The sequence below is a fragment of the Argentina anserina genome, chromosome 5, assembly GCF_933775445.1.
Source record: "Argentina anserina chromosome 5, drPotAnse1.1, whole genome shotgun sequence".
Taxonomy (NCBI): domain Eukaryota; kingdom Viridiplantae; phylum Streptophyta; class Magnoliopsida; order Rosales; family Rosaceae; genus Argentina; species Argentina anserina.
Genome location: NC_065876.1, coordinates 6581554 through 6605893, shown reverse-complemented (window position 1 = coordinate 6605893; position 24340 = coordinate 6581554). Strand labels below are relative to the sequence as shown.

At 36.4% G+C, this 24340-nt stretch overlaps 2 protein-coding genes across 2 annotated transcripts; one reads left to right on the top strand and one right to left on the bottom strand.

Moving 5' to 3' along the window:
* The first annotated feature begins 11882 nt into the window (after positions 1 to 11882).
* Positions 11883 to 14886, top strand: LOC126794797 (receptor-like protein 53). The gene is made up of 6 exons (XM_050521578.1): positions 11883 to 12110; positions 12189 to 12343; positions 12552 to 12769; positions 13030 to 13639; positions 13901 to 14446; positions 14529 to 14886. Exons 1-6 carry the CDS (start codon positions 11941 to 11943, stop codon positions 14639 to 14641), a joined length of 1812 nt encoding a protein of 603 aa, XP_050377535.1. The 5' UTR covers positions 11883 to 11940; the 3' UTR covers positions 14642 to 14886.
* A 1282-nt stretch (positions 14887 to 16168) lies between these two features.
* On the bottom strand, positions 16169 to 24013 carry LOC126794795 (long chain acyl-CoA synthetase 4-like). The gene is made up of 19 exons (XM_050521576.1): positions 23780 to 24013; positions 23112 to 23175; positions 22911 to 23000; positions 22771 to 22827; positions 22495 to 22543; positions 22279 to 22355; positions 22034 to 22073; positions 21842 to 21936; positions 21269 to 21436; positions 21033 to 21143; positions 20861 to 20948; positions 20475 to 20541; positions 20154 to 20229; positions 19933 to 20050; positions 19540 to 19785; positions 19309 to 19448; positions 18812 to 18994; positions 18597 to 18716; positions 16169 to 16543 (listed from the first exon to the last, which is right to left on the bottom strand). Exons 1-19 carry the CDS (start codon positions 23935 to 23937, stop codon positions 16490 to 16492), a joined length of 2001 nt encoding a protein of 666 aa, XP_050377533.1. The 5' UTR covers positions 23938 to 24013; the 3' UTR covers positions 16169 to 16489.
* Between the last annotated feature and the right edge of the window lie 327 nt (positions 24014 to 24340).

Below are 24340 nucleotides of genomic sequence, written 5' to 3'. Positions count from 1 at the left end.
AGCTGACACCGCTTCATTGGAATCTAAGACACTAGCATTGGCAGCTTATCAGATACACATGAACTGACTCACAGAACACAATACATAGAACAACACACATATACTTCTACATACATACACACTTACTGTCGCAAAATATATAGAGCTTTATTCAGACTGGTTAAACATTACAACACACGCATTCTGAAGGGTGTAGAAAGAGACCCATCGATTTTATATTCCCGCATGCAGTGTTTTCCTCTTTAAAGGATCAGTGCTATTGTGCTAAAGAGCACGTTTACACAGGAAAAGGAAATCAAAGGTCCAAAAAATGGGGACAGTTGAGGTGTTTCTGGGGGGTTGCACTGTTTTAGCACTTTCGATTGAGTTTTTGAAGGCAAAAGCCAAAGCATGGTGCCTCAGAGGTGGAGAACCAACCAAATATTGAGATAGGGTTTTTATTGGATAAGTTTATTCTCTTTTCTTCTGATTAACTATTCTCACACCTAAAATGGTCACTGACTGTACCGAGTACCAACTAAAAGGCTGCAACATGACCATAATCCCATATCAAGATCATTGAAAATTGAAACAAAAAATAAACCAAAATCGAACAAGACCCAGTTTGTTTATCCTCAAATATATCAAGAATTCACAACGATTACAATAGAACAATAAATTAAAGTCGGGCAATCATCAAAAACAATTCACAGGTGAAACCAATATGATGTCATTCAAATAACCCATACAAAATCCCAAATTCCAAATTCAAACCTGTAGTGTCTCGATTAGCTTCGACCATACGTGGAATTGAAAAACCCATGAAAACCAAAATTACATGAATCAAGAAGGATTGATGAACAACTGTAAAAAAACATTAAATTGGAAAACATATTTAACCGTAGACATTTAGATGGGGCAGCGGGTTGGAGACCGATGGGTGGGATGTGCAAAGAAGCCAGCAACTCGTTATTACGGCGAACATTCTCATTCATCCGCCGCTCGTACTTTGAGATTTCATGGGTAGCCATGACCGAAGGAAGTTTTTTCTGATTTGCTCCATGATAGTGTAACCAACACAATTAAACACACGATTTAGGAAAGGACACGAGAAGATGTTTTGAAGGGATTTAAATCTTCAGGAATTTATGGCGGGATGAATTGGGAGGAAGTTTTTTTTGTTAGCTTAATTAGTCTCCTGACTGAATAGGAGATTTGAAAGCTATATCCCAATAGTTTGACTATTTAGTCCTTTATGGTATTTAATTATGTTTGGTGTCTGAAATTTATCGGGATGGGTATTATAGTCTTAGAGTCGATAAAGGTTGTTTGCTTAATTAATACCGATGCGACATCTTTTTATTTTTATTACTTGTAAGATTACGAATGAGTGTCGTATAAGGTAGTACTGACTGTCTAAAATTTCTCAGTAACGATTTCTCATGAACTCCTGAAAGTAAGCTAACAAAAAAATAACAAGTTAAAATTTTTCAAAGCAAACTAACTTGCAATAAAATAGGTAGGAGGTGTAACAATTTATGAAACAAAATACCTAAAGTTCCTCTAAATCAGAAGCTTAACTACGTAGTTTTTCAGGGGGACTACCTGACTAAATAGAGGCTAATCAGAAATGTTTTTTTTCTAACGATTTTCCGACCAAACAAAATATCATCAAAAATAACTATCCTTTTTTCCGACAACTTTATGACCAAACAGAAACCTGGTCGTATTTATTTATTTCCGACCACATTTCTGACGAATTGCCAGCTCGTCAAAAATAAAATCCGACCAAAAATTGTATTTCCGATAGAAAAGTGTATATGGTCTGAATTGCCATTATTACGGACAAAAAAAGGTTTTATTGGAAATATGCGGTTGGGAAAAGGATATCATTGTTGTAGAGTGATTCTGACTTGATCTCATCCATATATACCTTAAAATTGTCATGACATGAAGGCTACTTTGATGTCATGATCACTGGCCACATGCAAATTTCTTTTTATTATCTTCTTAATTCTCTGTGCCATATATAACGTGAATTGAATTGTAGAGAGATATATATATATATATATATATATATATATATATATATAAGAGCACTTTGTGCGACGTTATTAACATGTTTTTACCTCTATTTGTACTTTATTTAGCCCTTATTGTTGTACAATTGAGTCATTGAGTCGTAGTAAGAGTCTTGGGCGGTATTGAATGCATTTTTGTGATTACATGAGTTTAAAACACAGAATTGGTCTAGAATCCTAGTTTGAATAGAAATCCTTGTAGGACTAGGAAACCTAGTTGGATTAGGAGTCTTCATCTTTCTACGTTTTGGTCGCATTGATGATATTTTGAGAGTCATTCTTGCATTAGAAATCCTTTTTAGACTAGAAAACGTACCATTTGGAAAAAATTTACTTGAACTTAAACATTTATTCCGTAACTTTCCTAATCTTACTCTCATATTCTAGTAACTTACTTGATCTTTTTATATGAATTATATTTTCTTTTATTATTTTCAGATTGTACAATGAAACAAAAAAAATAGAGAAAAAATCAAAACAAAGGAGGAAAATAAAAAAAGAATGAGACACCTACAAAGGAGAAAAAAATAAGGAATTTATCAAAGGAGATTGCACCCACCAATGACAAAAATAAGTGAAAGAAAAATAGATAAAGAAAAAGGAAGAGAATAAAAAGAGAAAGAAGGAGACACCTACAAAGAAGAAAAAGAAGGAATCTATCAAAGGAGATTGCACCCACAAATGACAAAAAATAAGTGAAAGAAATTGAGGAGAAAAAGTCCAAGCTATAATATTTAAGGAGCCAAAACTCTTATATAAATAACACATCGTTCACAAAGAAAAATCATCACTTCTCATTTGCATTCAAGAGCCAAACTTTTGCCAAAATACTACCTCAGACATCATTCACCAAAACAACAAGTCATTCTCCCCCATATACAAGTTCCATCTCCACCGAAATCACCATTGAAGACACACCTCCAAGGTTCCTACAACGTGTGATTCTCGCAACTCTTCTTCATGGGTTTGTTCGTTTTTGATTTTCTATAATACTTTGTCTATGAAGATTGTAGTATGATGTTTGTGTGGGATTATTGTTTTGTATTAAGAATCAAAATTTTCAGATTGTTTTATTGGATTTTTGGTTCTTTACCGAATTGATGGTTTCCTATAATTAATGAGTTTGTAATTCTATTGTTGTGTTCTAATAATCTTTCTCGTACTTTTAGATAATTTTCAGATATGTGCATATGAATTTAGTGCTTAGATGCAGTCCTTAACATTGTGTTTAAGTGCTAGATTCATCAACCATATTGACACAAATCGAATCATGTCCTAAGTAGGTTCGGTTTGTGTTGATTAAAAGTGGTAAAAATTCTGGAAATTTACATGTGAAACCATGATGGGTGACGCCATACATGAAACATGTCTCCAACAAAGATTTGGTGCTTAAATGTAATCTTATTTGATTTCTACTCTTAAGTGTTATTGAATTCGATTGCATGCAAATTTAGATTAGGCCCTAAGTCAATCTAAATGTTAATTGAAATCTTGCATGATTAGATGATCCCATAAGGCTCTAATTGTATTGGTGTCTAAAAAGTATCTAATTGGTCAAATTAGAATGCATGATAGATTCGAACTTGTAATTATGTAGTGTAATTGTAAATTTGGTTTAAGTTTGTTAAAGAGAAGTCAATCATGTAAATAGTAATTTAGGTTTTATGTTAGCAGTTAATAATCAATCTCAAACCCCCAATTATTTGTTAACACTAAAAGTTTAAAGTTCCTTTCAATTCCCCGGACCGAACGATCACCGCTTATTCTATACTAACAATGAAATTTACAGGATTTATTATAGACGTTTTAATTAATGCTCTATCAATATAAACAAAGCAAAAATATCAAGTTGCCATGCCTGGACCAGCCATGTGCATTCAGGAAGATAAGTTGTTAATGTTGGGTGTTGATGGACATTCGACCATATATACCTGGTAGAATTTATTCAATATTAGACACAAAACTTTTCTGAGTTTATGTGCCTTAATAAGTTTCTACGGTTTTTTTGAAATTTTGTTGTCAACATCTATTTTTATCGATATGTGGCTCAAGGCTATTATACGTCTATTACAATTGGGAATCCCGAATCGAATAACCTAGTTGCTTAATTCTTTTTGGTTAATAATAATGTTTCAGAAACAGATTGTATGCACCACGGTGTGCAGCCACTGGTGAAGATTTTACTAGTTTCGAGACAATCTCAACCTATAAAATATGTAGATAAATACTAGCCATCAGATTCTTTTTTTATTGGAACCCATCGGTTTCCTTCTTCAACAGTCAATACCCACAACCCATATTCATGGTGTTGTATAAAAAAAACCCAGATTCATAATGGCTTTGTCGAAGTTCGGCAAGGGTGGTTGGCTGGAAATTAGTGCAGACGGTGGTCACCTGAGAGGAGTGAGTGGGTGGCGCGAGATCTGTCTATAAGTGAATATAAATCTGTTTGATCAATCAATATTTTTCATTTCTTCTTGAGTTCCTGATCCATTGTAGAATCTTAGGGAGGATATAAAATTGGTTCTCCAATCCAATGTGCAGTTGTGGTCGTGGTGGTTATAGGGTTCTTGGGTCTCACACTCTCACCAATCATCTGGTTGTACAATGCAAATATTTGGGCTGAGAAAGCAATGGCAGAAAGCATTGGTAAATGAATTTTTTGGAGATAGTTGGAGTCATGTAAAGCCTAAACAGAGACTAACGAAGGCATGTTAAAGGGTCACGTGTCTCAGCACGTGCTGCTGGTGCCTACACACTGCTGAAACACCAAATACACTCCCTAATGTTTCATTGAAAGGGGCGGAAAGCACAAAGACCAACACGAGCTGGAATATAAACAGATACAATAGAAAGTGCAGCTACTCAAATCTCAATCACACACAGAGAGAGGAAGAAGAAATAGCCTGCACGCAAAAAGATAAAGTGGAGTTAGATGATCAACTCCATTTGAGAAAGACCGTCATTTTTGAGAACCAAGGTAAGGGAGGGCGGAGGAGTCTCCGAAGAGTTGTGGAGACCCACCTTCCTGCATAATTAAAAGGCTAAAGAATTGATTTTTAGTACTTTCAGATTTCAAATAGGCAGTTTATGAAACTTCATCACCTATTCATTGCATATATATGTGAAAAGATAAGATCATTTTGCAATTGATAAGTTTGTGAGCCAGTATATTAGAAACTTTATTTGAAAGATGTCATCTCAATTCATTGATTCCGTTTAAGGTATTACTGGATTTGATGGTGAAACATCCTTGTATGTGAGCTCCAATGGTGTATTAATTCGAGCGGGTCACCCACATATTTGGTTTTCTTATCATGTAAACAACAATTGCGTATTAATTTGAGTCAATGATTCTGGTAATCGAACTCACAAGATCTTACTTAGTAAAAAGAGAACATACTACTAGACTAAATGATATTTGGCGCATACGAAGAAAATAACATGTTTGCACAATACAAACATGAATACAAAAAAATATTTTAAAGTCAATTGGAGTGGCTAACACCGTTGTAAATTTGGTCATGCTCAAGATTATGGGAGTTAAATCTTTTTGTTTTTTTCTTTGACATTCTCAGCAAAAACCATACCATATACAATGGCTCAATATAACTTGCCTAGTCTCCCATTGGAAAAATATGAACTTCAAATTATTTGTCAAGTCACATAAAAATATGCATAGTGCACAGTGCATAATAGAATATTGGATACAAGAAAGCTTTTAAAGGAAAAAAGAAACTTTAGAGAGAAGTATATATATTTCTTTACAGAAGTCTCATTCTCATATATTACCATACAATTAATTGACAATATTTTTAATTCATAAAATAAAACATTAATCGATAGATGAATTCAAATTAAAAAAATGTCTTCCTCGACGAATTTGTTTCACATACTAATAAGAAAATAAGTTTTAGGAACAGTCTTTATCTTATTTTACAATGAGTAGTTTAGCCTAAGTTTCTACAATGAGTAGTTGTACTATTATACGTATCAATTCTTTTCTTTACCTTATTTTTAAGACCTTTCAACTCATAAAATAATGAAAGATTAAGAACATTCTCATTACGAATGTTTCGTAGCTCTTTCTGTAGCTTACGTTTCTAACAATACTTCATCGTAAAAATAACAAAATAAATAATTGCACAGAGGAAACACTAATTTGTGATGAAATATTCAATCAACAAAGATTGTCTGAGCTTTTATTATTTTTCTAGTTTAGCTCACATCACTTAGTTATATCACGTTGAAATTATTTAAAAGAAAATTTTGATAAGTTATAGATCAACAAAAGAATTTTTGTTTAATCAAACCCACGGGGTAAAAAAGAATATATTCATCACATGTTTGATAGAATATTATATAATGTGTATAGAATTATATATATATATATATATATATATATATATATACAAAGCTAAAATATCAAGCTGTCTGGACCAACAAGGTACATTGAGGAAGATAAGTTGTTAATGTTAGGCGTTGATGGACATTCAACCATATATACCTGATAGAGTTTCTTCTTTCTTCGATATCAGACACAAGACTTTCTGAGAATCTATGCTTTGATAAGTTTTCTGAGAATCTATGCCTTGATAAGTTCATGCATTTTTCTAACATTTTGTTGTCAGCATCTATCTAAAATTATATATATATATATATAGCTTGTTATCTTTTGTTGTGAGCATTCATCAATCTATGGCTCAAGGCTGTTCTACGTCTCCTATAATTAGAGATTCCAAATTAGATAACCTAGTCACTTAATTAAAAAGGCTAAAGAATTGATATTTAGTACTTGCAAAGTTTCAGATAGGCAGTTTATGAAACTTCATCACCTATTCATTTCATCTATATGTAAAAAGATAAAATCATTAGAAAATTGAAAAGTTTGTGAGCCAGTATATTAGAAACTTTATTCGAAGGATGTCATCTCAATCTATTAAGTTTGTTATGGGCATTACTGGATTTGATGGTGAAAAATCCTTGCATGTGAGCTCCAATGCTGTTAATTCAACCGAGTCACCCCAATGTTGGTTTTTTTAATCAGGTTAATGATAATTGTGTATTAATTCGAGTTAGGTTTGGTTTATTTTTTATCTAGTAGTTGAACTCACAAAATCCCATTACAAGCTTTCAACAAAAAAAAAAGGAGACAATGCCTCTAGACCAAACGATACTTGGCATATATGAAGAAAATAACATGTTTGCATAATATAAACATGTTCACATGCATACAAAGAAAATAATCTAAAATCAATTGGAATGGTTAACACCTTTGTAAATTAAGTCATGTTCAAGATTATGAGAGTTAATCTTTTTGTTTTTTTATGTGACTTGATAAATAATTCAAAGTTCATATTTTTCCAATGAGTGACCGGGCGAGTTATGTTGAGCCACCATACATGGTATGGTTCATGCTGAGAAGGTCAAGTATTTTTTTTTAACAGAAGTCTTATTCCCATCTATTACCATACAATTAGTTTCATAAAATCAAACATTAATCTATAAATGAATTCAAATTCAAAAAAAAAAATCCTCGATCGATGAATTTGTTTCGCATACTAATAAGAAAATGAGTTTAGGGAACAATCTTTACCTTATTTTACGGTGAGTAGTTGTACATTAAGTAGTTTAGCCAAAGTTTCTCATTAAGTAATTGTACTGTTGTTTGTATCAATTCTTTTCTTTTACCTTATTTTCTAGATCTTTTGGCTCATAAAATAATGGTAGATTAAGAACATTTTCATGACGAATCTTTTGTAGCTTCTTTTGTAGCTTACGTTTTCTGACAACAACCTTCATCTGGAAAATAACGAAATAAATGATTGCATAGAGAAAACAATCATTTGTGACGAAATATTCATCCAACAAAAATTGTCTGAGCTTTTATTATTTTTCTAGTTTAGCTCACATCACTTAATTATATCAAGTTGGTATAATTTGAAAGAAAATTTTGATAAGTTATAGATCGACAAAAGAATTTTTGTTGGGGAATTCTAGTTGCACCTCTCAATTTACTATTCATACATCTCTTAATTTTAGTAAAAATTTAGTTCCAAACTTGCCCTTTCACAAATAAGGAAAAATTAATAAAAATATAACGAATTCATATTCCCATCATATTCTCCCCATGTTCTAGGTTCTCATTTTCTCACCGTACACATCTTCTAGCTGGTTGTGAATACATCGTCTAAGATATGAAAGTCCTACAAGCCCAAGAAACTAATTAACCCCTAGCTTCCTCATTTCTATTTATAGTATCCTCAAAGTTGCTAAGCCTTCATATAATAAGCCTAGCTATATATTTGAGTTGCTAAGTACGTAGCAATTGAATCATTAACAAGAACAACAAGAACTACTGGTATTAGAAATCAGTATTTGTTACAGTCTTGGGTTGAAGAGCTGAACAAGAATAAAGTGTGTATCTATAATCAAATCTATAGCTTTCTACTAAATGGAAAGAAACCTATTCATGGTACGTTTATCCCTATTGGGAAAATTATTAGAAGAATTTATAAAACTGGGTGGGTTGAACAAATGATATGAAATAATGAAAGAGTTTGAGAGAGATTTAGTACGGGTATACCACTAGAATATTGAAAGATGGTGGAATTGAAAATTTGTTTGTAAAAAAATTAGTGAGAGGTCTAAATAGCAATTTAGGAGGTGTAACTAGAATTACCTATAGAATATTACATATCCCTACCGCTGCCACTCCAATAGACAAATTATTGAGTAAACCTACCTATCTCTATAGAAATTCGATCGTAAAGGTATGTTGCAATTTCTTTCTTTAAAACTACTCCAGAGACACTAGAGTGAAACATAGAGAGAACATACACACAAATAGGAATGATAATAATTGTAGGGTATTGTTATTTACACTTTTTTTTTGTTAACACACTTTATGTTATTTTTATTTTATTTAACCTACCATTTTTACTTGGCTTTCATTGATTCATCTTATTAGTGGGGTGTGTGAATAACAAAAAAGGGTGTATCAATAACACCACCTTATTGTAAAGGAAGAAAATCTAATACATAGATAATGGACTAATGACCTATAAAAAAAAAGAGCTCAAAACTCAGAGCCCAATAGGGGAACACCAAAAAAAGCTCAAAAACAACCCATTAAGTTGGTTTGGTCTAGTCCACCTTACCAGTTACCAATCATCATCATCGTAATAATGTAGTGCACCATACTACATACTACCACGATCCCACAACCACACCGCTTGATACGCGCTACCACGCGAATGAACGCTACAAGCCATATAGCGACAATCTATGGCATCATGGAAACTAAACCAACCCTATACTAGTCTTCCATTTTAACTAGCCATCGATCTAGACCAATGCTACCACCGATCACCATAATCACTATCAATATGCCGTAACCATGTAGCACGACCACCACCTAGCTAGCCTATTCTAGTCAAAAGCCAATTGTCAGGTCCCCTACCATATCTTTTTTCGATGGAGCCCCAAAATCTATATATTGCCAAAATTTTCCATTTAACAGCAACAATTGGTGTTAGCATAACCCGAAAATATAACATCGAACGACAATAAAGATTTAAGAGAGGCCGACGCTCTTTTTTCTCAACAGAGATGTAAGAGAATACAATTGTTTTCTTAAACGTTATATATATCTTGATAAAATATTATAGATATTCAAGAGTTCTAATGAACAAGCTTTTCCTAATGCTTAAAGGGTAGATCATAAAAAAGTCTATATGGACACCTGAAATTAGAAAAAAGTCAGATTGGAAATTAGGATTTAGTCACTTTTTTAAAACGGATGCAGCGTTGCCCATAAACTTCAAATAATTTACGAAACCTGTCACTAACTTAAATCTAAAACAGATCTCGCAGACCTTCATCGTGCTCCTTTTGGTGGCGACAACCAGATCTCGCAGACCTTCATCTTAAGAGGCGCGGGGACAACGACACAAGCGCAGTGATAGAACAAGGTCAAAGGCGTGGGGATGAGGTAGGTACAGGGATAAGGACGAGAAAGACAACCGACGGGTGTGAACTTCATTGCTTTTAGCACAGTTGAGATTTTCCAAAGGATTCTTTCATGTGCTGGGTTTGGAGAGAGATGTGTATATTGAGAATTTTTTGTGGTTCATTGCTTTTGATCATGTGGAATTGAAGTTTAGAAATAGTGATGCACATAGGAGAGGACAAACGATGCTAAGGAAAGCTTGGAACAACAACGGTTGGGTTATGCCCGGAAGATGTTTGATGAAATGCTTGAGAGGAACACCGTGTCTTGGACTAGTTTGATTTGTGGCTATGGGAGGAAGAGTATGCCGAAGGAGGTTGTTTCTTGGTGATAAGGACTTACTCTAGCAATTTTTGGGTGCCCACATCGAAATTGTTCCTTTTCTTTTCCTTTTTCTTGTAGATTGTAGTTATTATGTGAATCGCACTACCGGTCACAATGACAGTTACATTATTAGTCACAGTTTCCATCACAAAACAATGTTAGTGTGAATTGTTATGTGACTGATAGTGTGACTAGTAGTATAGCTGACTAGTTTTTTTTTGTTATAAAAGTACTGTGACTACCGATATTACTCTCAATGTGACATCTAATGATGCAGTGTGACCACCAGTGTGACTACCGGTGTGACTCCTAATGTATATATTGGTGTGGCCACCGATGTGACTACTGGTGTAACTACTAGTGTGACAACATTAATGTTGATATTTAATTTGTTTGAAAAATTCAAGATCACATAACAACATACAAAGGTTCGTTAATTCTATTCATTCTTTTCTTCTTCTTTTTTTCACATTTTCTTCTTGTCACAACATAGTCACACTACCAGATACACGGGTAGTCACACTATCATATGCACAAATGTCACACTACCAGATACATTAGCAATCATAATGTCATTATTGTAACAACCAGTGTGACTACAACTGTGACTGGTGGTGTGATTACAAGTGTTACATGTAATGTGACTGGTGTTGTGACTGTAAGTGTGACAAAAGTTCGTTAATACTACTCAAATCTTCTTTTTTTCACATTTTATGTTTGTCACAACATAGTCACACTACTAGATACAATGACAGTTACAATGTCAATATTGTAGCTACTAGTGTGACTACAACTGTGCATGTCGAGAGAAATTTGTAAATCCGAATTTTTTTTTTGTAAAAATTAAAACTTGATTGGTATGAATGTCATCTGAATCAAGATAATAGCTAAAATTATAGTCTTGGGCTCCGGTTTCGCTGGAAAAGCTTGGAGCACTACCACGAACGGGGGAAGCTCCTTTCGGGGGTTTCTGCGCTTTATACGGTAGTCGATTTCGAGTGTGTATGATATCAAATGAAAGAAGGGGAAAAAAATCTTTCTAACAGTACCAACCACGCTCAAATATATTGCTGGACGATAAGTTATGGCCGGAATAAGAAGACGAAGAAAAATAGTGAGAAATGACAAAACAATCAGCACACTATTTAAAAAGTGACTTTTTTTAAATTTTATTTGAAGTTTGTTGATTTTTTTTCTAATTTTCAATTAAATGTAAAGATCATTTTTTAGTTTAGTTTTGTATTAAACAATAATTTGGCCATGCTTAAACGCAATACCATAACTGAAATTTAATCTGAAGGCATGTGATCATTGTGATGTGATCATGTGATTTCTTGGGGCTCAAACCAAATTGTTGAACAAGTAATTCACGAGGAGTCAAAAGGTCTATTAAGAAACAAATTCTTAAAATCCTGAAGAAAATAAATAAAAAAGTAAATATAATCATATAATCTTCTCTGTTCCTTTTCCAACCTATATCCGGAGATCAGAAACACAAACACGAAGACAATCTCAGAAGACCAAACAATAAGCTCAGCTGCAGCTATGGAGACCCAACTGGTGGAGCTCTGCTTAAACGCCGCGTGTGAAAGCAGAGACAGCGTCGATAAGTGGCGGAGGCAGCGGCGGAGTCTGGAGCACTTGCCTTCTCAGCTCGCCGACTCTCTCCTCCGCCGCCTCATCTCTCGTCGCCTCCTCTTCCCTTCTTTGCTCGAGTGCGTCTCCCACCAACTCTATCTTTGATTTTATCTTAATCATTAACTAATGTTAATCTGCAAAGTTCCATTTTTCAGGGTGTTCAAAAACAGTGTTGAGGAGATTGATCTGAGAGGCGACAACAACGTTGACGCCGAATGGTTTGCATACATTGGAGCATTTCGTTACCTGCGAAGTTTGAATGTCTCTGACTGCCGTAAAATCACAAGCTCAGCTGTTTGGGCTTTAGCAGGTATTGTTTCATCAACTAAAGATTCTGTCTTTTCAGCTTCCTGAAATATAAACCAAGAAAGTTGGAATCTTGATCATGTATGCTAGCATTTGGATTTTGTTGTGGAAGTTTCATGGTGGGCATAACATAGTTGTTAACTGAATTTGGCAGAGGTTGTTGTTTTGGGGAATGTCTCATGTTTTTTATATTTCTTAATGGGGTTTTTTAGGGATGCCGAGTTTAAGGGAGCTGGATCTTTCGAGATGCTCCAAGGTCAATGATAGTGGCATTAGACATCTATTATCTCTGACAACTTTGGAGATGTTGTGTATTTCGGAGACGGGGGTGTCTGCTAAAGGGGTTATGCTTCTCTCTTCGCTTGGAAATTTGTCTGCTCTTGACTTGGGTGGTTTGCCTGTCACTGATCAAGCAGTGAGTTCTCTGAAGGTAATCCAGAATTCAGATACTGCATTCTCCAAACATATGATGTTTTGAAGTTTTATATGGTTGAAACTGCTGTTGGATATTTCGTTTAGTGTGGATTCTGTAATTTAGTTCTTATCTGTATCTTGCAATAAATTATGGTTGCTTTTGTTCATTGCGTGGTTCACTGGTCTAGTGCTATGAGTTGCTTTCTAGGTATTTACATGTATCCAATTTGTGTGATTTCAGTTCTCATCTTCCCTATTGTGTATTGTTTTGTATAGGTACTTACTAAACTCCAGTACCTTGACCTTTGGGGGAGTAAGATATCTGACAAGGGTGCTGCTCTTCTTCATATGTTCCCTAGGTTGAGTTTCCTCAATCTAGCTTGGACCAGTGTTACGAAGTTGCCAAATTGGTTAAGCATGGAATGTTTAAACATGAGTCACTGTACAATAAATTCGCTACTTGAAGGTGATAGTGGTAAAGCTCCTTTACTCAAGCTTATTCTTTCTGGGGCTACATTTGGAGAAGAAATTGCTGATTTCCATTATATAGAAACAACCCTTCTAACCTTTTTAGATCTGTCCAAGTCCACAATTCAAGACTTCAGCTTCTTATCTCATCTAACTGCTCTGGTACATTTGGATCTCAGCTCAACTGTGATAGGAGATGATTCTCTTGAACTTATTGCATGTATTGGTGTGAATTTGAAATATCTAAATCTTAAAAAAACCAAAGTAAGCTCTGCAGGAGTTGGAATTTTATCAGGGCATGTACCTAACCTTGAAGTATTTTCTATATCTCATACATCAGTAGATGATGTTACCATATCTTACATTGGCATGATGCCTTCCGTGAAGGATGTTGACTTGAGCAATACCAACATTAAAGGTATGAAGTTCTAAATACAGATCCTATATCTCCGATTTTTCTCATATAATATATATAGCATTTAAAAGGAGGGAAGCTCAAATAATTAGGTTGCATTATTCAGCCTTCCTCATAGCAGTTTCAAGCGACTTTCTAGGCATTTTAGTTTCTGGAAAGAAAAGTTAGAAGTTTTCAGCTATAGGGTAATTTACTATTTTGATAGATGTTAAAAAAGAGAGAGTTATAAATTGTCTGTCCTTGTATATATGCCTTTTCTTTCAGGTGTCATATACCAGGCAGAGCCTGTTACCGAGCCCGATCCTGAGCCTGAGTCTGAGCTTGAGCTTGAGTCAGATTCAGTCCTCTCACTGTCAGCACTTCAAGGTCTCAGGCATCTGCAAAGATTGAATTTGGCAGATACGCAAGTTACAGATGCAGCTCTTTACCCTTTAACAAGCTTCCCAGAGTTAAGCCATTTATCTCTTAAGAGCGCTTCTCTTACAGACTTCTCCTTTAACTACGTGTCATCCATATCAAAGCTGAAAAGTGTCTGCATTTATGATGGTGTTCTGACAAACTCTGGGCTAAATTCGTTCAAACCCCCAGCAAGTCTAAGAATGATGGACCTGAGAGGTTGTTGGCTCTTAACTGAGGATGCTATCACATCCTTTTCTAAAACTCACCCCCAGATTGAATTATGGCATGATCTTGTGCACATCTCCCGATCGGACCAGACTTTTTCTAATACTACCCCTTTTCCAAGATCAACTTTGAAGACTTCACGAGTGAAGAAGCATGAAAGTATTCCCATGTTGGAATGTTTTTTAGGTAAGATTTGTACAAGATATATTTCCTGGCAGCAGTGATTTTATGCAGCATCTAATTAGTTCTTCAATCTTTTATGAACCAGATCAAAGATTGAAGTATAGCAGAGAAGAGCTTCTTTCTATGCAGTTCTCATCTGTTTCCCTCGCAGCTCATATTGATAGAGACATCGGAATATGCAACACAGAATCCGATTAAGCTGGAGCAAATTCATCAGTTCCATCCATATTAATTGCAACCTCTTGTATGCTTTCAAGTCATATCCCGTACTCAGCACCAATGTACTTGTGTTGTACGCTAAATTCTGTCTGTTTTTTGCATTCGGTAATTCCTAGGATGATTAGAAGTCTAGCTAGACTCTCTACACATGGGGTTTACAATCAATACTATGTATTGAACTGTTGAAGATAGTGGTCTCGTTTATTAAAAATGACATTTGATTCCCATGCTGTTTGGAACTTTGGATGGGAACTCGGAGGTGGGGATTTGGGTTGGCAATGACATTTATTCCCCAGACAGATGAAGCCTTGCCTGGTTATTGATGGGATTTCAAATCTTCATGAAGCAGAGATGGATGGTATTTTGAACATGCGTTTTAAGAGCAAAATTCTCGATGATATTTCGTTAATATTGGATAGATAGTATTCAAAATTTTCTCATTGAAAGAAATCAGTCACCCTGCCAACAAATTTATCGGTTTTATTCCCATATATCATCATCATAAATACGCTTCAAGAACAAGTTTCATTATATGGGGGCAGTTTGTTTCATTTTGTGTAGGGCTGGATTGGTTGGTATACCAGTCTTAATTTTCCAATACCATATACCAACCAATATATATTTGGTATGAAAAATTCACAATTTATACCAACCAATAACGTTGGTATACCAATTAAGTGGTACGGTTGGTAATGGACTTGTACCAACATATTTAAGGCCCAAAAATTTAAAAGGCCCAATCCAAATAAGTAATAACAAATAAGTGAATTAGCAATAGAATTCCAAAGTCTTATATAACTTCAACTAAATTACCAAATACAAATTCATAAATAGAAAACCAAAGTCCAAATATTCAAACACTTTAAAGTACTTATGAATTCTCAAAACAATTGAAAAAATAAATGTTAGGTTTAAATGCGATATATGTTGACATGTTGTAAGCAGTGATGGTGCTACTAATAGGTCTAAGCATTTGTACTTAGAAATTCGATTGAATCGATTCATTCATAATTAAATAAAGAAATTGAAGACGAGAAAAAGAGTGTACTTGAGAAAGAAACTCAGAGAGATTAGATTAAAGTCAGTAGATTTATACGGTTTAAATTTATTTTTCAATAAGTCTACGATTGAAATTTAAAGATATATATATATATTTTTTTTAATTAAATAATTTAATATAATATAAGTTGGTAGGTATGATATATCATGGTATATGAAAAATCTATACCACCTACCTACCATATTTTTAATGTTAGTACGATATACTGTACCATAAACCATGTACCAAGTATTTGGTATACCAACGTATTTAGCACGGTTGGTATACGAATTGGTTGGGATGGTTTTATATACCATTGTCACCCCTAATTTTGTGCGACCACAAGACATAATCCCAAATCAGCAGGTCCCGGGATTCAGAATTTCAGATCAACAAACTCCCAAGTTGATCAAAAAAACAAAAAACTCCCAAGTTGATAGGTACGGTCCTTTCTGTATTTCTAGTTCCATAAAATTCTTTAAATTATGTCATCTGCCATGTTCTGCACTTTTGCTACATTGTAAATCGAACTGGGGAAAGAAATCAAAGCAAGCTTACAAGTGATCAAGACAACACTTCAAACTTGACTAGTTCATGAACATATCTGTAACTTTCTACGGTACACCCATATTCTTTTCAGAAGAAAGTTATCAAATGGGCAGGTATGCTTATATAGCTACATGTACAGTCAAAAGAAAAATAAAATTATCAAACAAACATAAATTAGGACAGGAACAGTGTCAAATTAAACAATGCCATCCGAGGTCTTCGCTCCACAGGTATATATTTCAGGCCTTAGGCTTCGGCTGGTTTACATTCTTGTACATGTCATCAATCATACCCTGTGCATGAAATGTTACAGTCAGCAGTTTCTATGTACAGGAAGTAGCATAAATAATGTTGTCCCGGTATGCTGGTTATATAAACTGCAACCCAGAGGTATTACTATATCCACTCAGTGTTTAACGCAAATTGATTATTAACAGGACATTATATTTCCAATAATTAAGATAGATTATCCACATAGATGAGCCAGATCACGGTTATAACTATTACGGCCATCCTGGCTACATGTCTCGGTGGATAGATTAGAAAAAAGACCCGTACCGAGACCGTTACAGAAGTGTTCAAATGGGTCCCCTAAGGCAGATATTACCCATTGTCATTACAATGTATGTCACAAGTAAAGAGATGCATTCAGGTATACAAAGACCGTACAGCAAGAATAATTTCAGATGAAGCAAAAGATGTATCTATTACTGTTTCTCAAAAAAATAAAAAAAATAAAAAGATGTATCTATTACTGTGACATGGCTATTTGATGATGCAGAAAACCATGCCAGAGTAAATCAGGTTATCATGCGGAGTGTCACGAGCTGCACAATTGGTTGTGCCATCGTGACACTTCCTAGGCGCTATGCCGAAGAAAGGGTGTCGAGCGACAAGCATGCAGGCTGTTTGCAAGGTGATTGGCTGTCAATGGCATGTCCAGGTGGCAGTTTCGTAATTAAGACGAACTTCTAGGTTCGAGGCACTTAGGCTCGGAATTTGGGAAAAGTATGAACACGGAAAATGTCCGGGACGTCGAAAAGAGTTCAACGCACTTGATGGCATATTTTTATGAGCTTGTATGAATTAATTATGGAAGTTGCCCCTCCTCGGATATTTGATGTTTCCTCCTGCAAAGTCCAGTTTTCTCCAATATGCTCTATAGGGGGGGTACCTGGTGTCTGACTCTCCACCACCCTCGGTGCCGGCCTTATGGGGCACTAAGCGAGTCACTCCTGGGGGACCTTGGGGAACCTAGGAGCCGGGCGGATGTCGCCAAAGAGTGGCGGCATGCGTTTCCATGAGTCAGGAAGTCTCATGGACAGTATTGGCCGGTAGGCCAATATTGCGGGTTCATGCAGGTGGCGAGGTTCGTACGTGGGCGATCCTTATGCCATCGGCATGGGCGAACTTGTGGGCTTAAGGAAGATGTGTCGGAACCCCGTGGTGCGCAATGGCCACGGAGTAAAGCGACGTGGGCATAGGTTAGGGGTTCGACCTTGCCCAAAGGAAAGAGTTGCCAGCAAGCACGGAAGGGCGACACCGTGCTAGAAGGAAGGAAGCCTATAGTGGGCAGATGCGGGCAAGTGGCCTATGAAAGAATATGCTGGCAAGACGGATACGATGTCGGATGACATGTGGGAGGTGAGCCGGGGAGGCGAGCCTCGCCCAAGAAGTTAAGACCCAAGGGCAGAGTTGCCCACATGGATACCCCGTAGGTGAGGGGTTAACAAAGGATGCCTATATGCCGAGTGAGCATGATGATGGATGCTCAGGAGGCAAGTAACGTGCGCATGCTTCCAAGGGACGGTCAGATAGAGGGAAGCGAGGACCATCAATGTCTCGACCTACTGTCATGCCGCTTGCTACGAGGTGCAAGGTGCACGCTTGTTAGTAAGGGGTTGGCATGGAAGCTTATTGGTTGGGCGAGTGTCATGGGAGCACCATGACACGAGGAAGCGATCGGTAAGGGGTTGGCATTGAAGCCTATCGGTTGGGCGAGTGTCGTGGGAGTACCATGACACGAGGAAGCGATCGATAAGTCACAAGTTGTGAGACTCATGTGTGAGTAGCTTTCGTTGGTGGACCCTCACGAGCAAGGAATGTAAGAGGGAAAGATCGGAATGACACGGGAGGCGCACAAGTAAGAAAAGAAAGTTGGCATCATGAATGAATGAAGAGTTAGGCTGGCCTTGGTTAAGAGTAACCTTGGCGCCGCACGGGTCATATTCCGCTGCGTAGGAAGTCGGCCCGTGACACGGAGCAAGGGTGAACACAAATTTCATATTATAGGGACTGTAAAAGCACCAATCAGAAAATTTATAAGGGAAAAAAAAAGGTAAGAACCTTGTAGTATTTAAGCAACTGGGGCCTCTTTTTCTTGTATGTTGGAGTGATAAGATCGCGCTCCATGTCAAATGGTTCTGGCTCAAGGTGAACAGCTCGTATAACCTCAAAACCTTTCAACTGCCAAGAACAACACAACAGCATCAGAAAAGGTTTCATAATCTTACATGACCAATGATTACAAAATAAGGTCCTCAATTCAGAAAAGCAGAGACCTTTTTCTCTTTAGCAATCTTATTCAGCTCTCCAACCACATGTTCTTTCACCTTCGTATTTTCACAAAGAGAATTGAAGTCACCAGATACATCATTTTGTTGAGCCCAACGTTCAATTGCTTGCTTGCTGGGATTGACAACTGCAACCAGGCAGGACTCAAAGCTGTTGCCATAAACCCATATCTAAAATAGACAAAAAAAATGGTGTGCCATCAGAAAACTACATTATAAGGAAGTTGAGAGAATAAATTATAACCCAGACCATCATGAAACTCTTTTCCTCACATGCTTGTGTCATAAAAATTCACAAGTCACAATATATATATATATAACAATCTTTGAAATTATATATAAAGTAAATGGGGGTTTATAAACCCAAAACAAAAAACAAGGAGCTAATAAGAAGCCTCAAGACCATCTTCGATAAGACACACAAGACAATAACAGACTATCTAATGCACCTTTTGAAATACAATTACTAAAGCAGAACAGCATACCGCATCAATATCTGAAACAAGTCCATAAATATTTTCCAAGTTTTCAACAGCAACATATTCTCCTTGTGAAAGCTTGAAGATATTCTTCTTACGATCAATGATTTTGAGGCTTCCATCTTGTTGCCACTCACCAATATCCCCTGAAGCAAAATAATTATGAGCAATTTTGATTATTTTCCACTTAATAGCACAAGAGCCAGCCATTAGTAACCAATAAGTCAGTATACCAACCTGTATGGAACCACCCATCAATCAGGACCTCTTTGGTGAGGTCTTCACGTTTGTAGTATCCTGAAAACAAAGTTTTTCCTCTCACACATACTTCTCCACGAGCTGTGTCTGACAGAGCATCATATCCCATTTCAGGTACAGATTCTAGACATACATCCACATTAGGAACCGGAGGACCCACTGTGCCAAGCATTGAAAGTTCATTTGGTAATGATACAAAAGTCCCAGCACAAGTTTCTGTCAGACCTACAATTACATTGATATTGAAGAATGTCAACAGTGCCATACTAAAACAGAAATTAACACAACAACTACAACAGGAATTATAATCAACGAACAGGAAAAATGAAGAAATAGCTGTTATGTTCACAAGAACGGCCAACGATGTCTAACCATATCCTTGTAAAACATGGGCGCATGCCACCACACGCAAGTAAGATTCAACATGAGTAGAAAGAGGAGCAGCTCCAGACAGAATAAGTCGCACCCTACCCCCCAATCCTTGCTTTACCTAAAGTTGTAATAGCATGAATGAGACTAAATTTCATGACCAAGGGAGATATACAAAGAAGTAAAATCATTGTTCATGGCATCAGATGCAGAGAAAAATACACCTTACTAAACACAATCTTGTCAGATATTGGAGATGCTGTCCCATGTGAATGCCCATTTTTCATGTTATAGTGCTTGCTGCAGCAATAGACTAAACACGTCAAAATCAGTGCAGAATAGCTGGTCTCTTCTAAAGACCTAGATGCCACCTAACTCTCAAAAGGTTGTAGTGTATAATTACAAAAAGACATGATTCTTGAGGATGAAATAGCCATCCACGTGCAGCTATAACATTTAATGCTTACAAAGCATTAGACTCTAGAGGTAGGATTATTTGGAATTATGTTTTGGTTTTGTGGCCATGCGCAATGAAGGGCACTTACTATGAATATGCAAAATTGAACATTGTCTTTTTTATGATGCCGCTTGATGAAATCCTCTGGGTCAAACCTGCAAAAGTCACACAAATGAAATGATGAGACAGTGGAGGCCAAAACTGACACATTATTCAATGTTGCATCAGGTAAGAAGCATAGTTCAGGTGATTTAATAAAACACCAACAAGAGAATCCTCGTACAGAAGATTACTTTAAAAAAGTTTCAAGTTTACATTCTAATTAGCCCCAAATCCTGGAATTTCATGAATAAGTTAATGTCATAAATTTTTACATTAAGGGTCCTCTCTTTCTCTGGTACCCATATTACGAGTTTTTTTTTTTAATTTGCAGCGTTTTACAACAACTATGATGTTTCCATATTCTGCTGGTACCTGCATAGATTCTATCCAAGACACGAGGAACAGCACAAAAAATAGTTGGTTTCAGCTCTGCAATATCTTCAGTTAATAATTTGACATCCTGCAGAATAAGAAATCAGAAATTATCAGATTTAAAGTATGTTGGTTATATAACAGCCACTAGAAGTTGTGCACTTGCACTCACCCCATGCCAGAACCCTATCGAGGCACCAGTCCAGATAAATAACTCCTCGATAACCCGATCAAAGGTATGTGCAAGAGGAAGAAAGGAAAGATATACGTCGTTTGCGTCCAACTTGATGAATGAAACAGAAAAAAAAATGGAAATTTTGTACAAAGTTAGCATTCTAGAATAAAAGAAACCTACTGGTTATATTTTCTGAAAATGAGATGCATACATTGAGATGAATAGGAGCTCACCTCCTCATTGACACTCTCCAGCAGGCGTTTCACCCCAGCCAGTAGAGTGATGATGCTTTCATTGGATATCAGTACACCCTTGGGGTCACCAGTTGTTCCACTTGTATACATTATAGTACAGATATCGGTTTTCTTTTTTACTGGAAGATCGAAATCTTTATCATCACCCTGCAGAAACAGATTTAAAACTTGAAAAACAGAAAAATGCTGATATTCCAGAAATTTATTAATAATCAAATTACACATGAAACATGACATTTTTAGGCAATCACTCTGCTTTAGAAAACTTGCAGGTATAACTCAAAATTATCATGAAGATTGTAGAAGACAGTAGAACTTCTTTAGCAGTATAGTTATTCCCCTGTAGATACTAGATAGAGATGAAGCACAAACAACTTTAAAATGTTATTCTTCTAATTCAAGGGGAATAGTCCAATACCAAATTTCACTACTACTTTTCTACTTTAGCAATACAGAGACCTTTTCCGTTTTTCTTTTCTCAAACAAATTTCATTGGTTCAAGAATAGAATTAGTTGCACAAGAGGCTTAGAAGATTAGATAAAACAACATACCAGTTGCAGAAACTCATTCCATGAATATATGACAGATCCATGCTTTTCAACTGACTCCTTTTGTTCAGGGGTGACCTTGCCAAAGCTTACAAGTGCTGCGTGATTATGAGAAAAGATAAATTATTTTGCTTACAGACAGCCAAAGACACTTGAGCAAAGAATTTTGAAAGATGCGTGAAACATGCAACATACTCTTTAGATATTTTGACACGTTGGGCAGTGTCTTCAACAGCTGAAAGAGGGCATGTATATAATTTAATTACGATATTACAGAATGACCATTCCAAGCTTTAGAATGCTTTAGCTCTGTCCTGGCCCCAACTTAGCATTTTATTACGCAGTAATTTCCACATGCCAATAGTTAGATCACACTACATCAGTATTGTTCAAAGTACCACAAATAAACTTTATTCAGTTATCATGAAACACCTGTGTACCTCAGATATCTTTTTTTCTTCTACAAAGGCAAGTGGAACCTCAGCATGACATATGATAAATTCCACAGCATCAGCACCTAAACCATGCATCAGAGATTAGAAGGCTTTTAAAGATGCTGCGTTAAGCTGAATGCACCTTGTGTCAAATAAAACCAGGTGTGGAACCAGTTGATAGATATGGGTAGATGATAAACTGTAAAGAAGAGACATTCCTACCCAGGGTGTCATATAAAGGAACACAATATAGTCCGTGACCATTGCAAGCCTGCATAAGTTCATTATTAGTGAAGCTTCCTAACATAAGAATGATAGTCAACATAAAACAGTAATGAACGCAAAAACGAAAACAGATGAAGAACCGGAGTGCTCAAATGTTACATATATTTTACCTTGTATACTTAAGATTATGGAAAAAGTATACATCCAATGGAGAGAATGCAGACAATAGAAGAAGCTACACATGAAAATGAAACTTCAACAAAGACAATATACCTCCATGCTCACAACCCATTCTGGACAATTGGCGCCAAATATACCACATTTGTCTCCCTGCATTCAGCGATAACTCAAAATTTAACACAAACAAGACTTTTGACAACAACCCTAGCCAATCAGAGCAGATTATGACATACTTGTTCCAAACCAAGACTGCGCATGGAATTTCCAACTTTTACCACCACGTCATATACTTGTTTGTAAGTTAGCCACATATATTTACCAGCCTGCAAAGAGCCAACGTCTCCATATTAGCTACAAGCTTAAAGAGCAAGTCAGACAGCTAACTGTGCACAAAAAAGTCATAAATAGTCCCCAACTATCAATCTATCATATACCTTCCCGTTCACAGACTCGCGACGACCAAGCATTGGGTTTCCAGGGTTTTTCTCCACCGACATGCTGCAAAATAAGTAAATTCAGATCAAACAAAAATTCATCATCCAGATTCACTTCAGTTTTCAATTCCTTCACAAAAACAGTGTCGTGCGACATTAGGAACCGAATCAACCCAAATCCAGAGCTAACTTGGCTCACACACAAATACAAGCAGAGCATCAACTCATCACACGGCCAACTAAACTGCACTTTCAGCTTCCAAAAGTAAAAAATTTCTTACTTCATTGCTTTTTACTGAAGCAATATAGCTTGATTTCAGTTCATTTATTACATCACAAAATGTCAAAGCTAAATAATCTCAGAATTATTTTTTTCCTCACAGAGTCAGAGCCAGAAGCTTTCCGGCCACAAAATTAAAACTCCAACACTCCAAATCTCCGTGAAGAATCATAAGATGCTCCTCAACTCAATCGTGATCGGAATATGCTCAATCACTCAGCAAAACAGTCACAGCACCAGTTAAATATTTCAACAAAAACAACCCCGAAATTCAGAATCATCCTAATCCAGACTTCGATAATTACAAAGCACCAAGCTCAGTCAACTTTTTTCACTCCCCTAATTTCGAAAGCTGATACAGAATCTTAAAAGAGAGTAACATATATACCGGAAAACATCCCAGCAACTGTCCATTCCGGCAATCGGCGCCGGAAAACCGTCTTTGGCAAAGACGCTCCGGTAGACCGGACCGCTCGACGGCCGGCCGTCCTTGGCCGCCTTGCTCTTCTCGACCTCGATCAGATACTTGTACTTAGTCTGCGCCATTCTCTTCAAATCTCAACCGGATGGAATATGTAGCAGACTCTGAAGAATCCGACAGAAGCTGTTTGAGAATTTTGAGTCCAATATAAACTTTTACCTGAGAAATAGGGAGTCAATATTTTATAGGAGACAGTGGGCGGGAGTGTTTTGGTAATTTGAGGACGTAGTTTTGTGAGGTTACGGCTGTCAGCGGGAGGTTTTGACTTGTGGGATACACGTTAAAGGATTGAGATTCTCTCCTAATACTATTTCTCCTAATATTATCTGATAAACAAATCTTGACCATCTATTATTAATTAATGGTCAAGATAAGCCCAGTGGTTAATAAGTGTCTCCAACCATATCACAGCCAGTTCTCTCTCTCATCCTCAACTCTTCGACAACGTACTGAGAGAAAAAATAAATT

What these genes read in the sequence shown, in the direction of transcription:
- LOC126794797 (XM_050521578.1), top strand. Translation starts at nt 11,941, where the DNA reads ATGGAGACCCAACTGGTGGAGCTCTGCTTAAACGCCGCGTGTGAAAGC. An exon ending in CTCTTCCCTTCTTTGCTCGA is followed by an intron (nt 12,111 to 12,188) that starts GTGCGTCTCCCA and finishes TCCATTTTTCAG; the next exon opens with GGTGTTCAAAAACAGTGTTG. An exon ending in AGCTGTTTGGGCTTTAGCAG is followed by an intron (nt 12,344 to 12,551) that starts GTATTGTTTCAT and finishes GGGGTTTTTTAG; the next exon opens with GGATGCCGAGTTTAAGGGAG.
- LOC126794795 (XM_050521576.1), bottom strand. Translation starts at nt 23,937, where the DNA reads ATGGCGCAGACTAAGTACAAGTATCTGATCGAGGTCGAGAAGAGCAAG. An exon ending in TGGAGAGTGTCAATGAGGAG is followed by an intron (nt 21,144 to 21,268) that starts GTGAGCTCCTAT and finishes TCATTCATCAAG; the next exon opens with TTGGACGCAAACGACGTATA. An exon ending in AGATTGCTAAAGAGAAAAAG is followed by an intron (nt 18,717 to 18,811) that starts GTCTCTGCTTTT and finishes TGTTCTTGGCAG; the next exon opens with TTGAAAGGTTTTGAGGTTAT.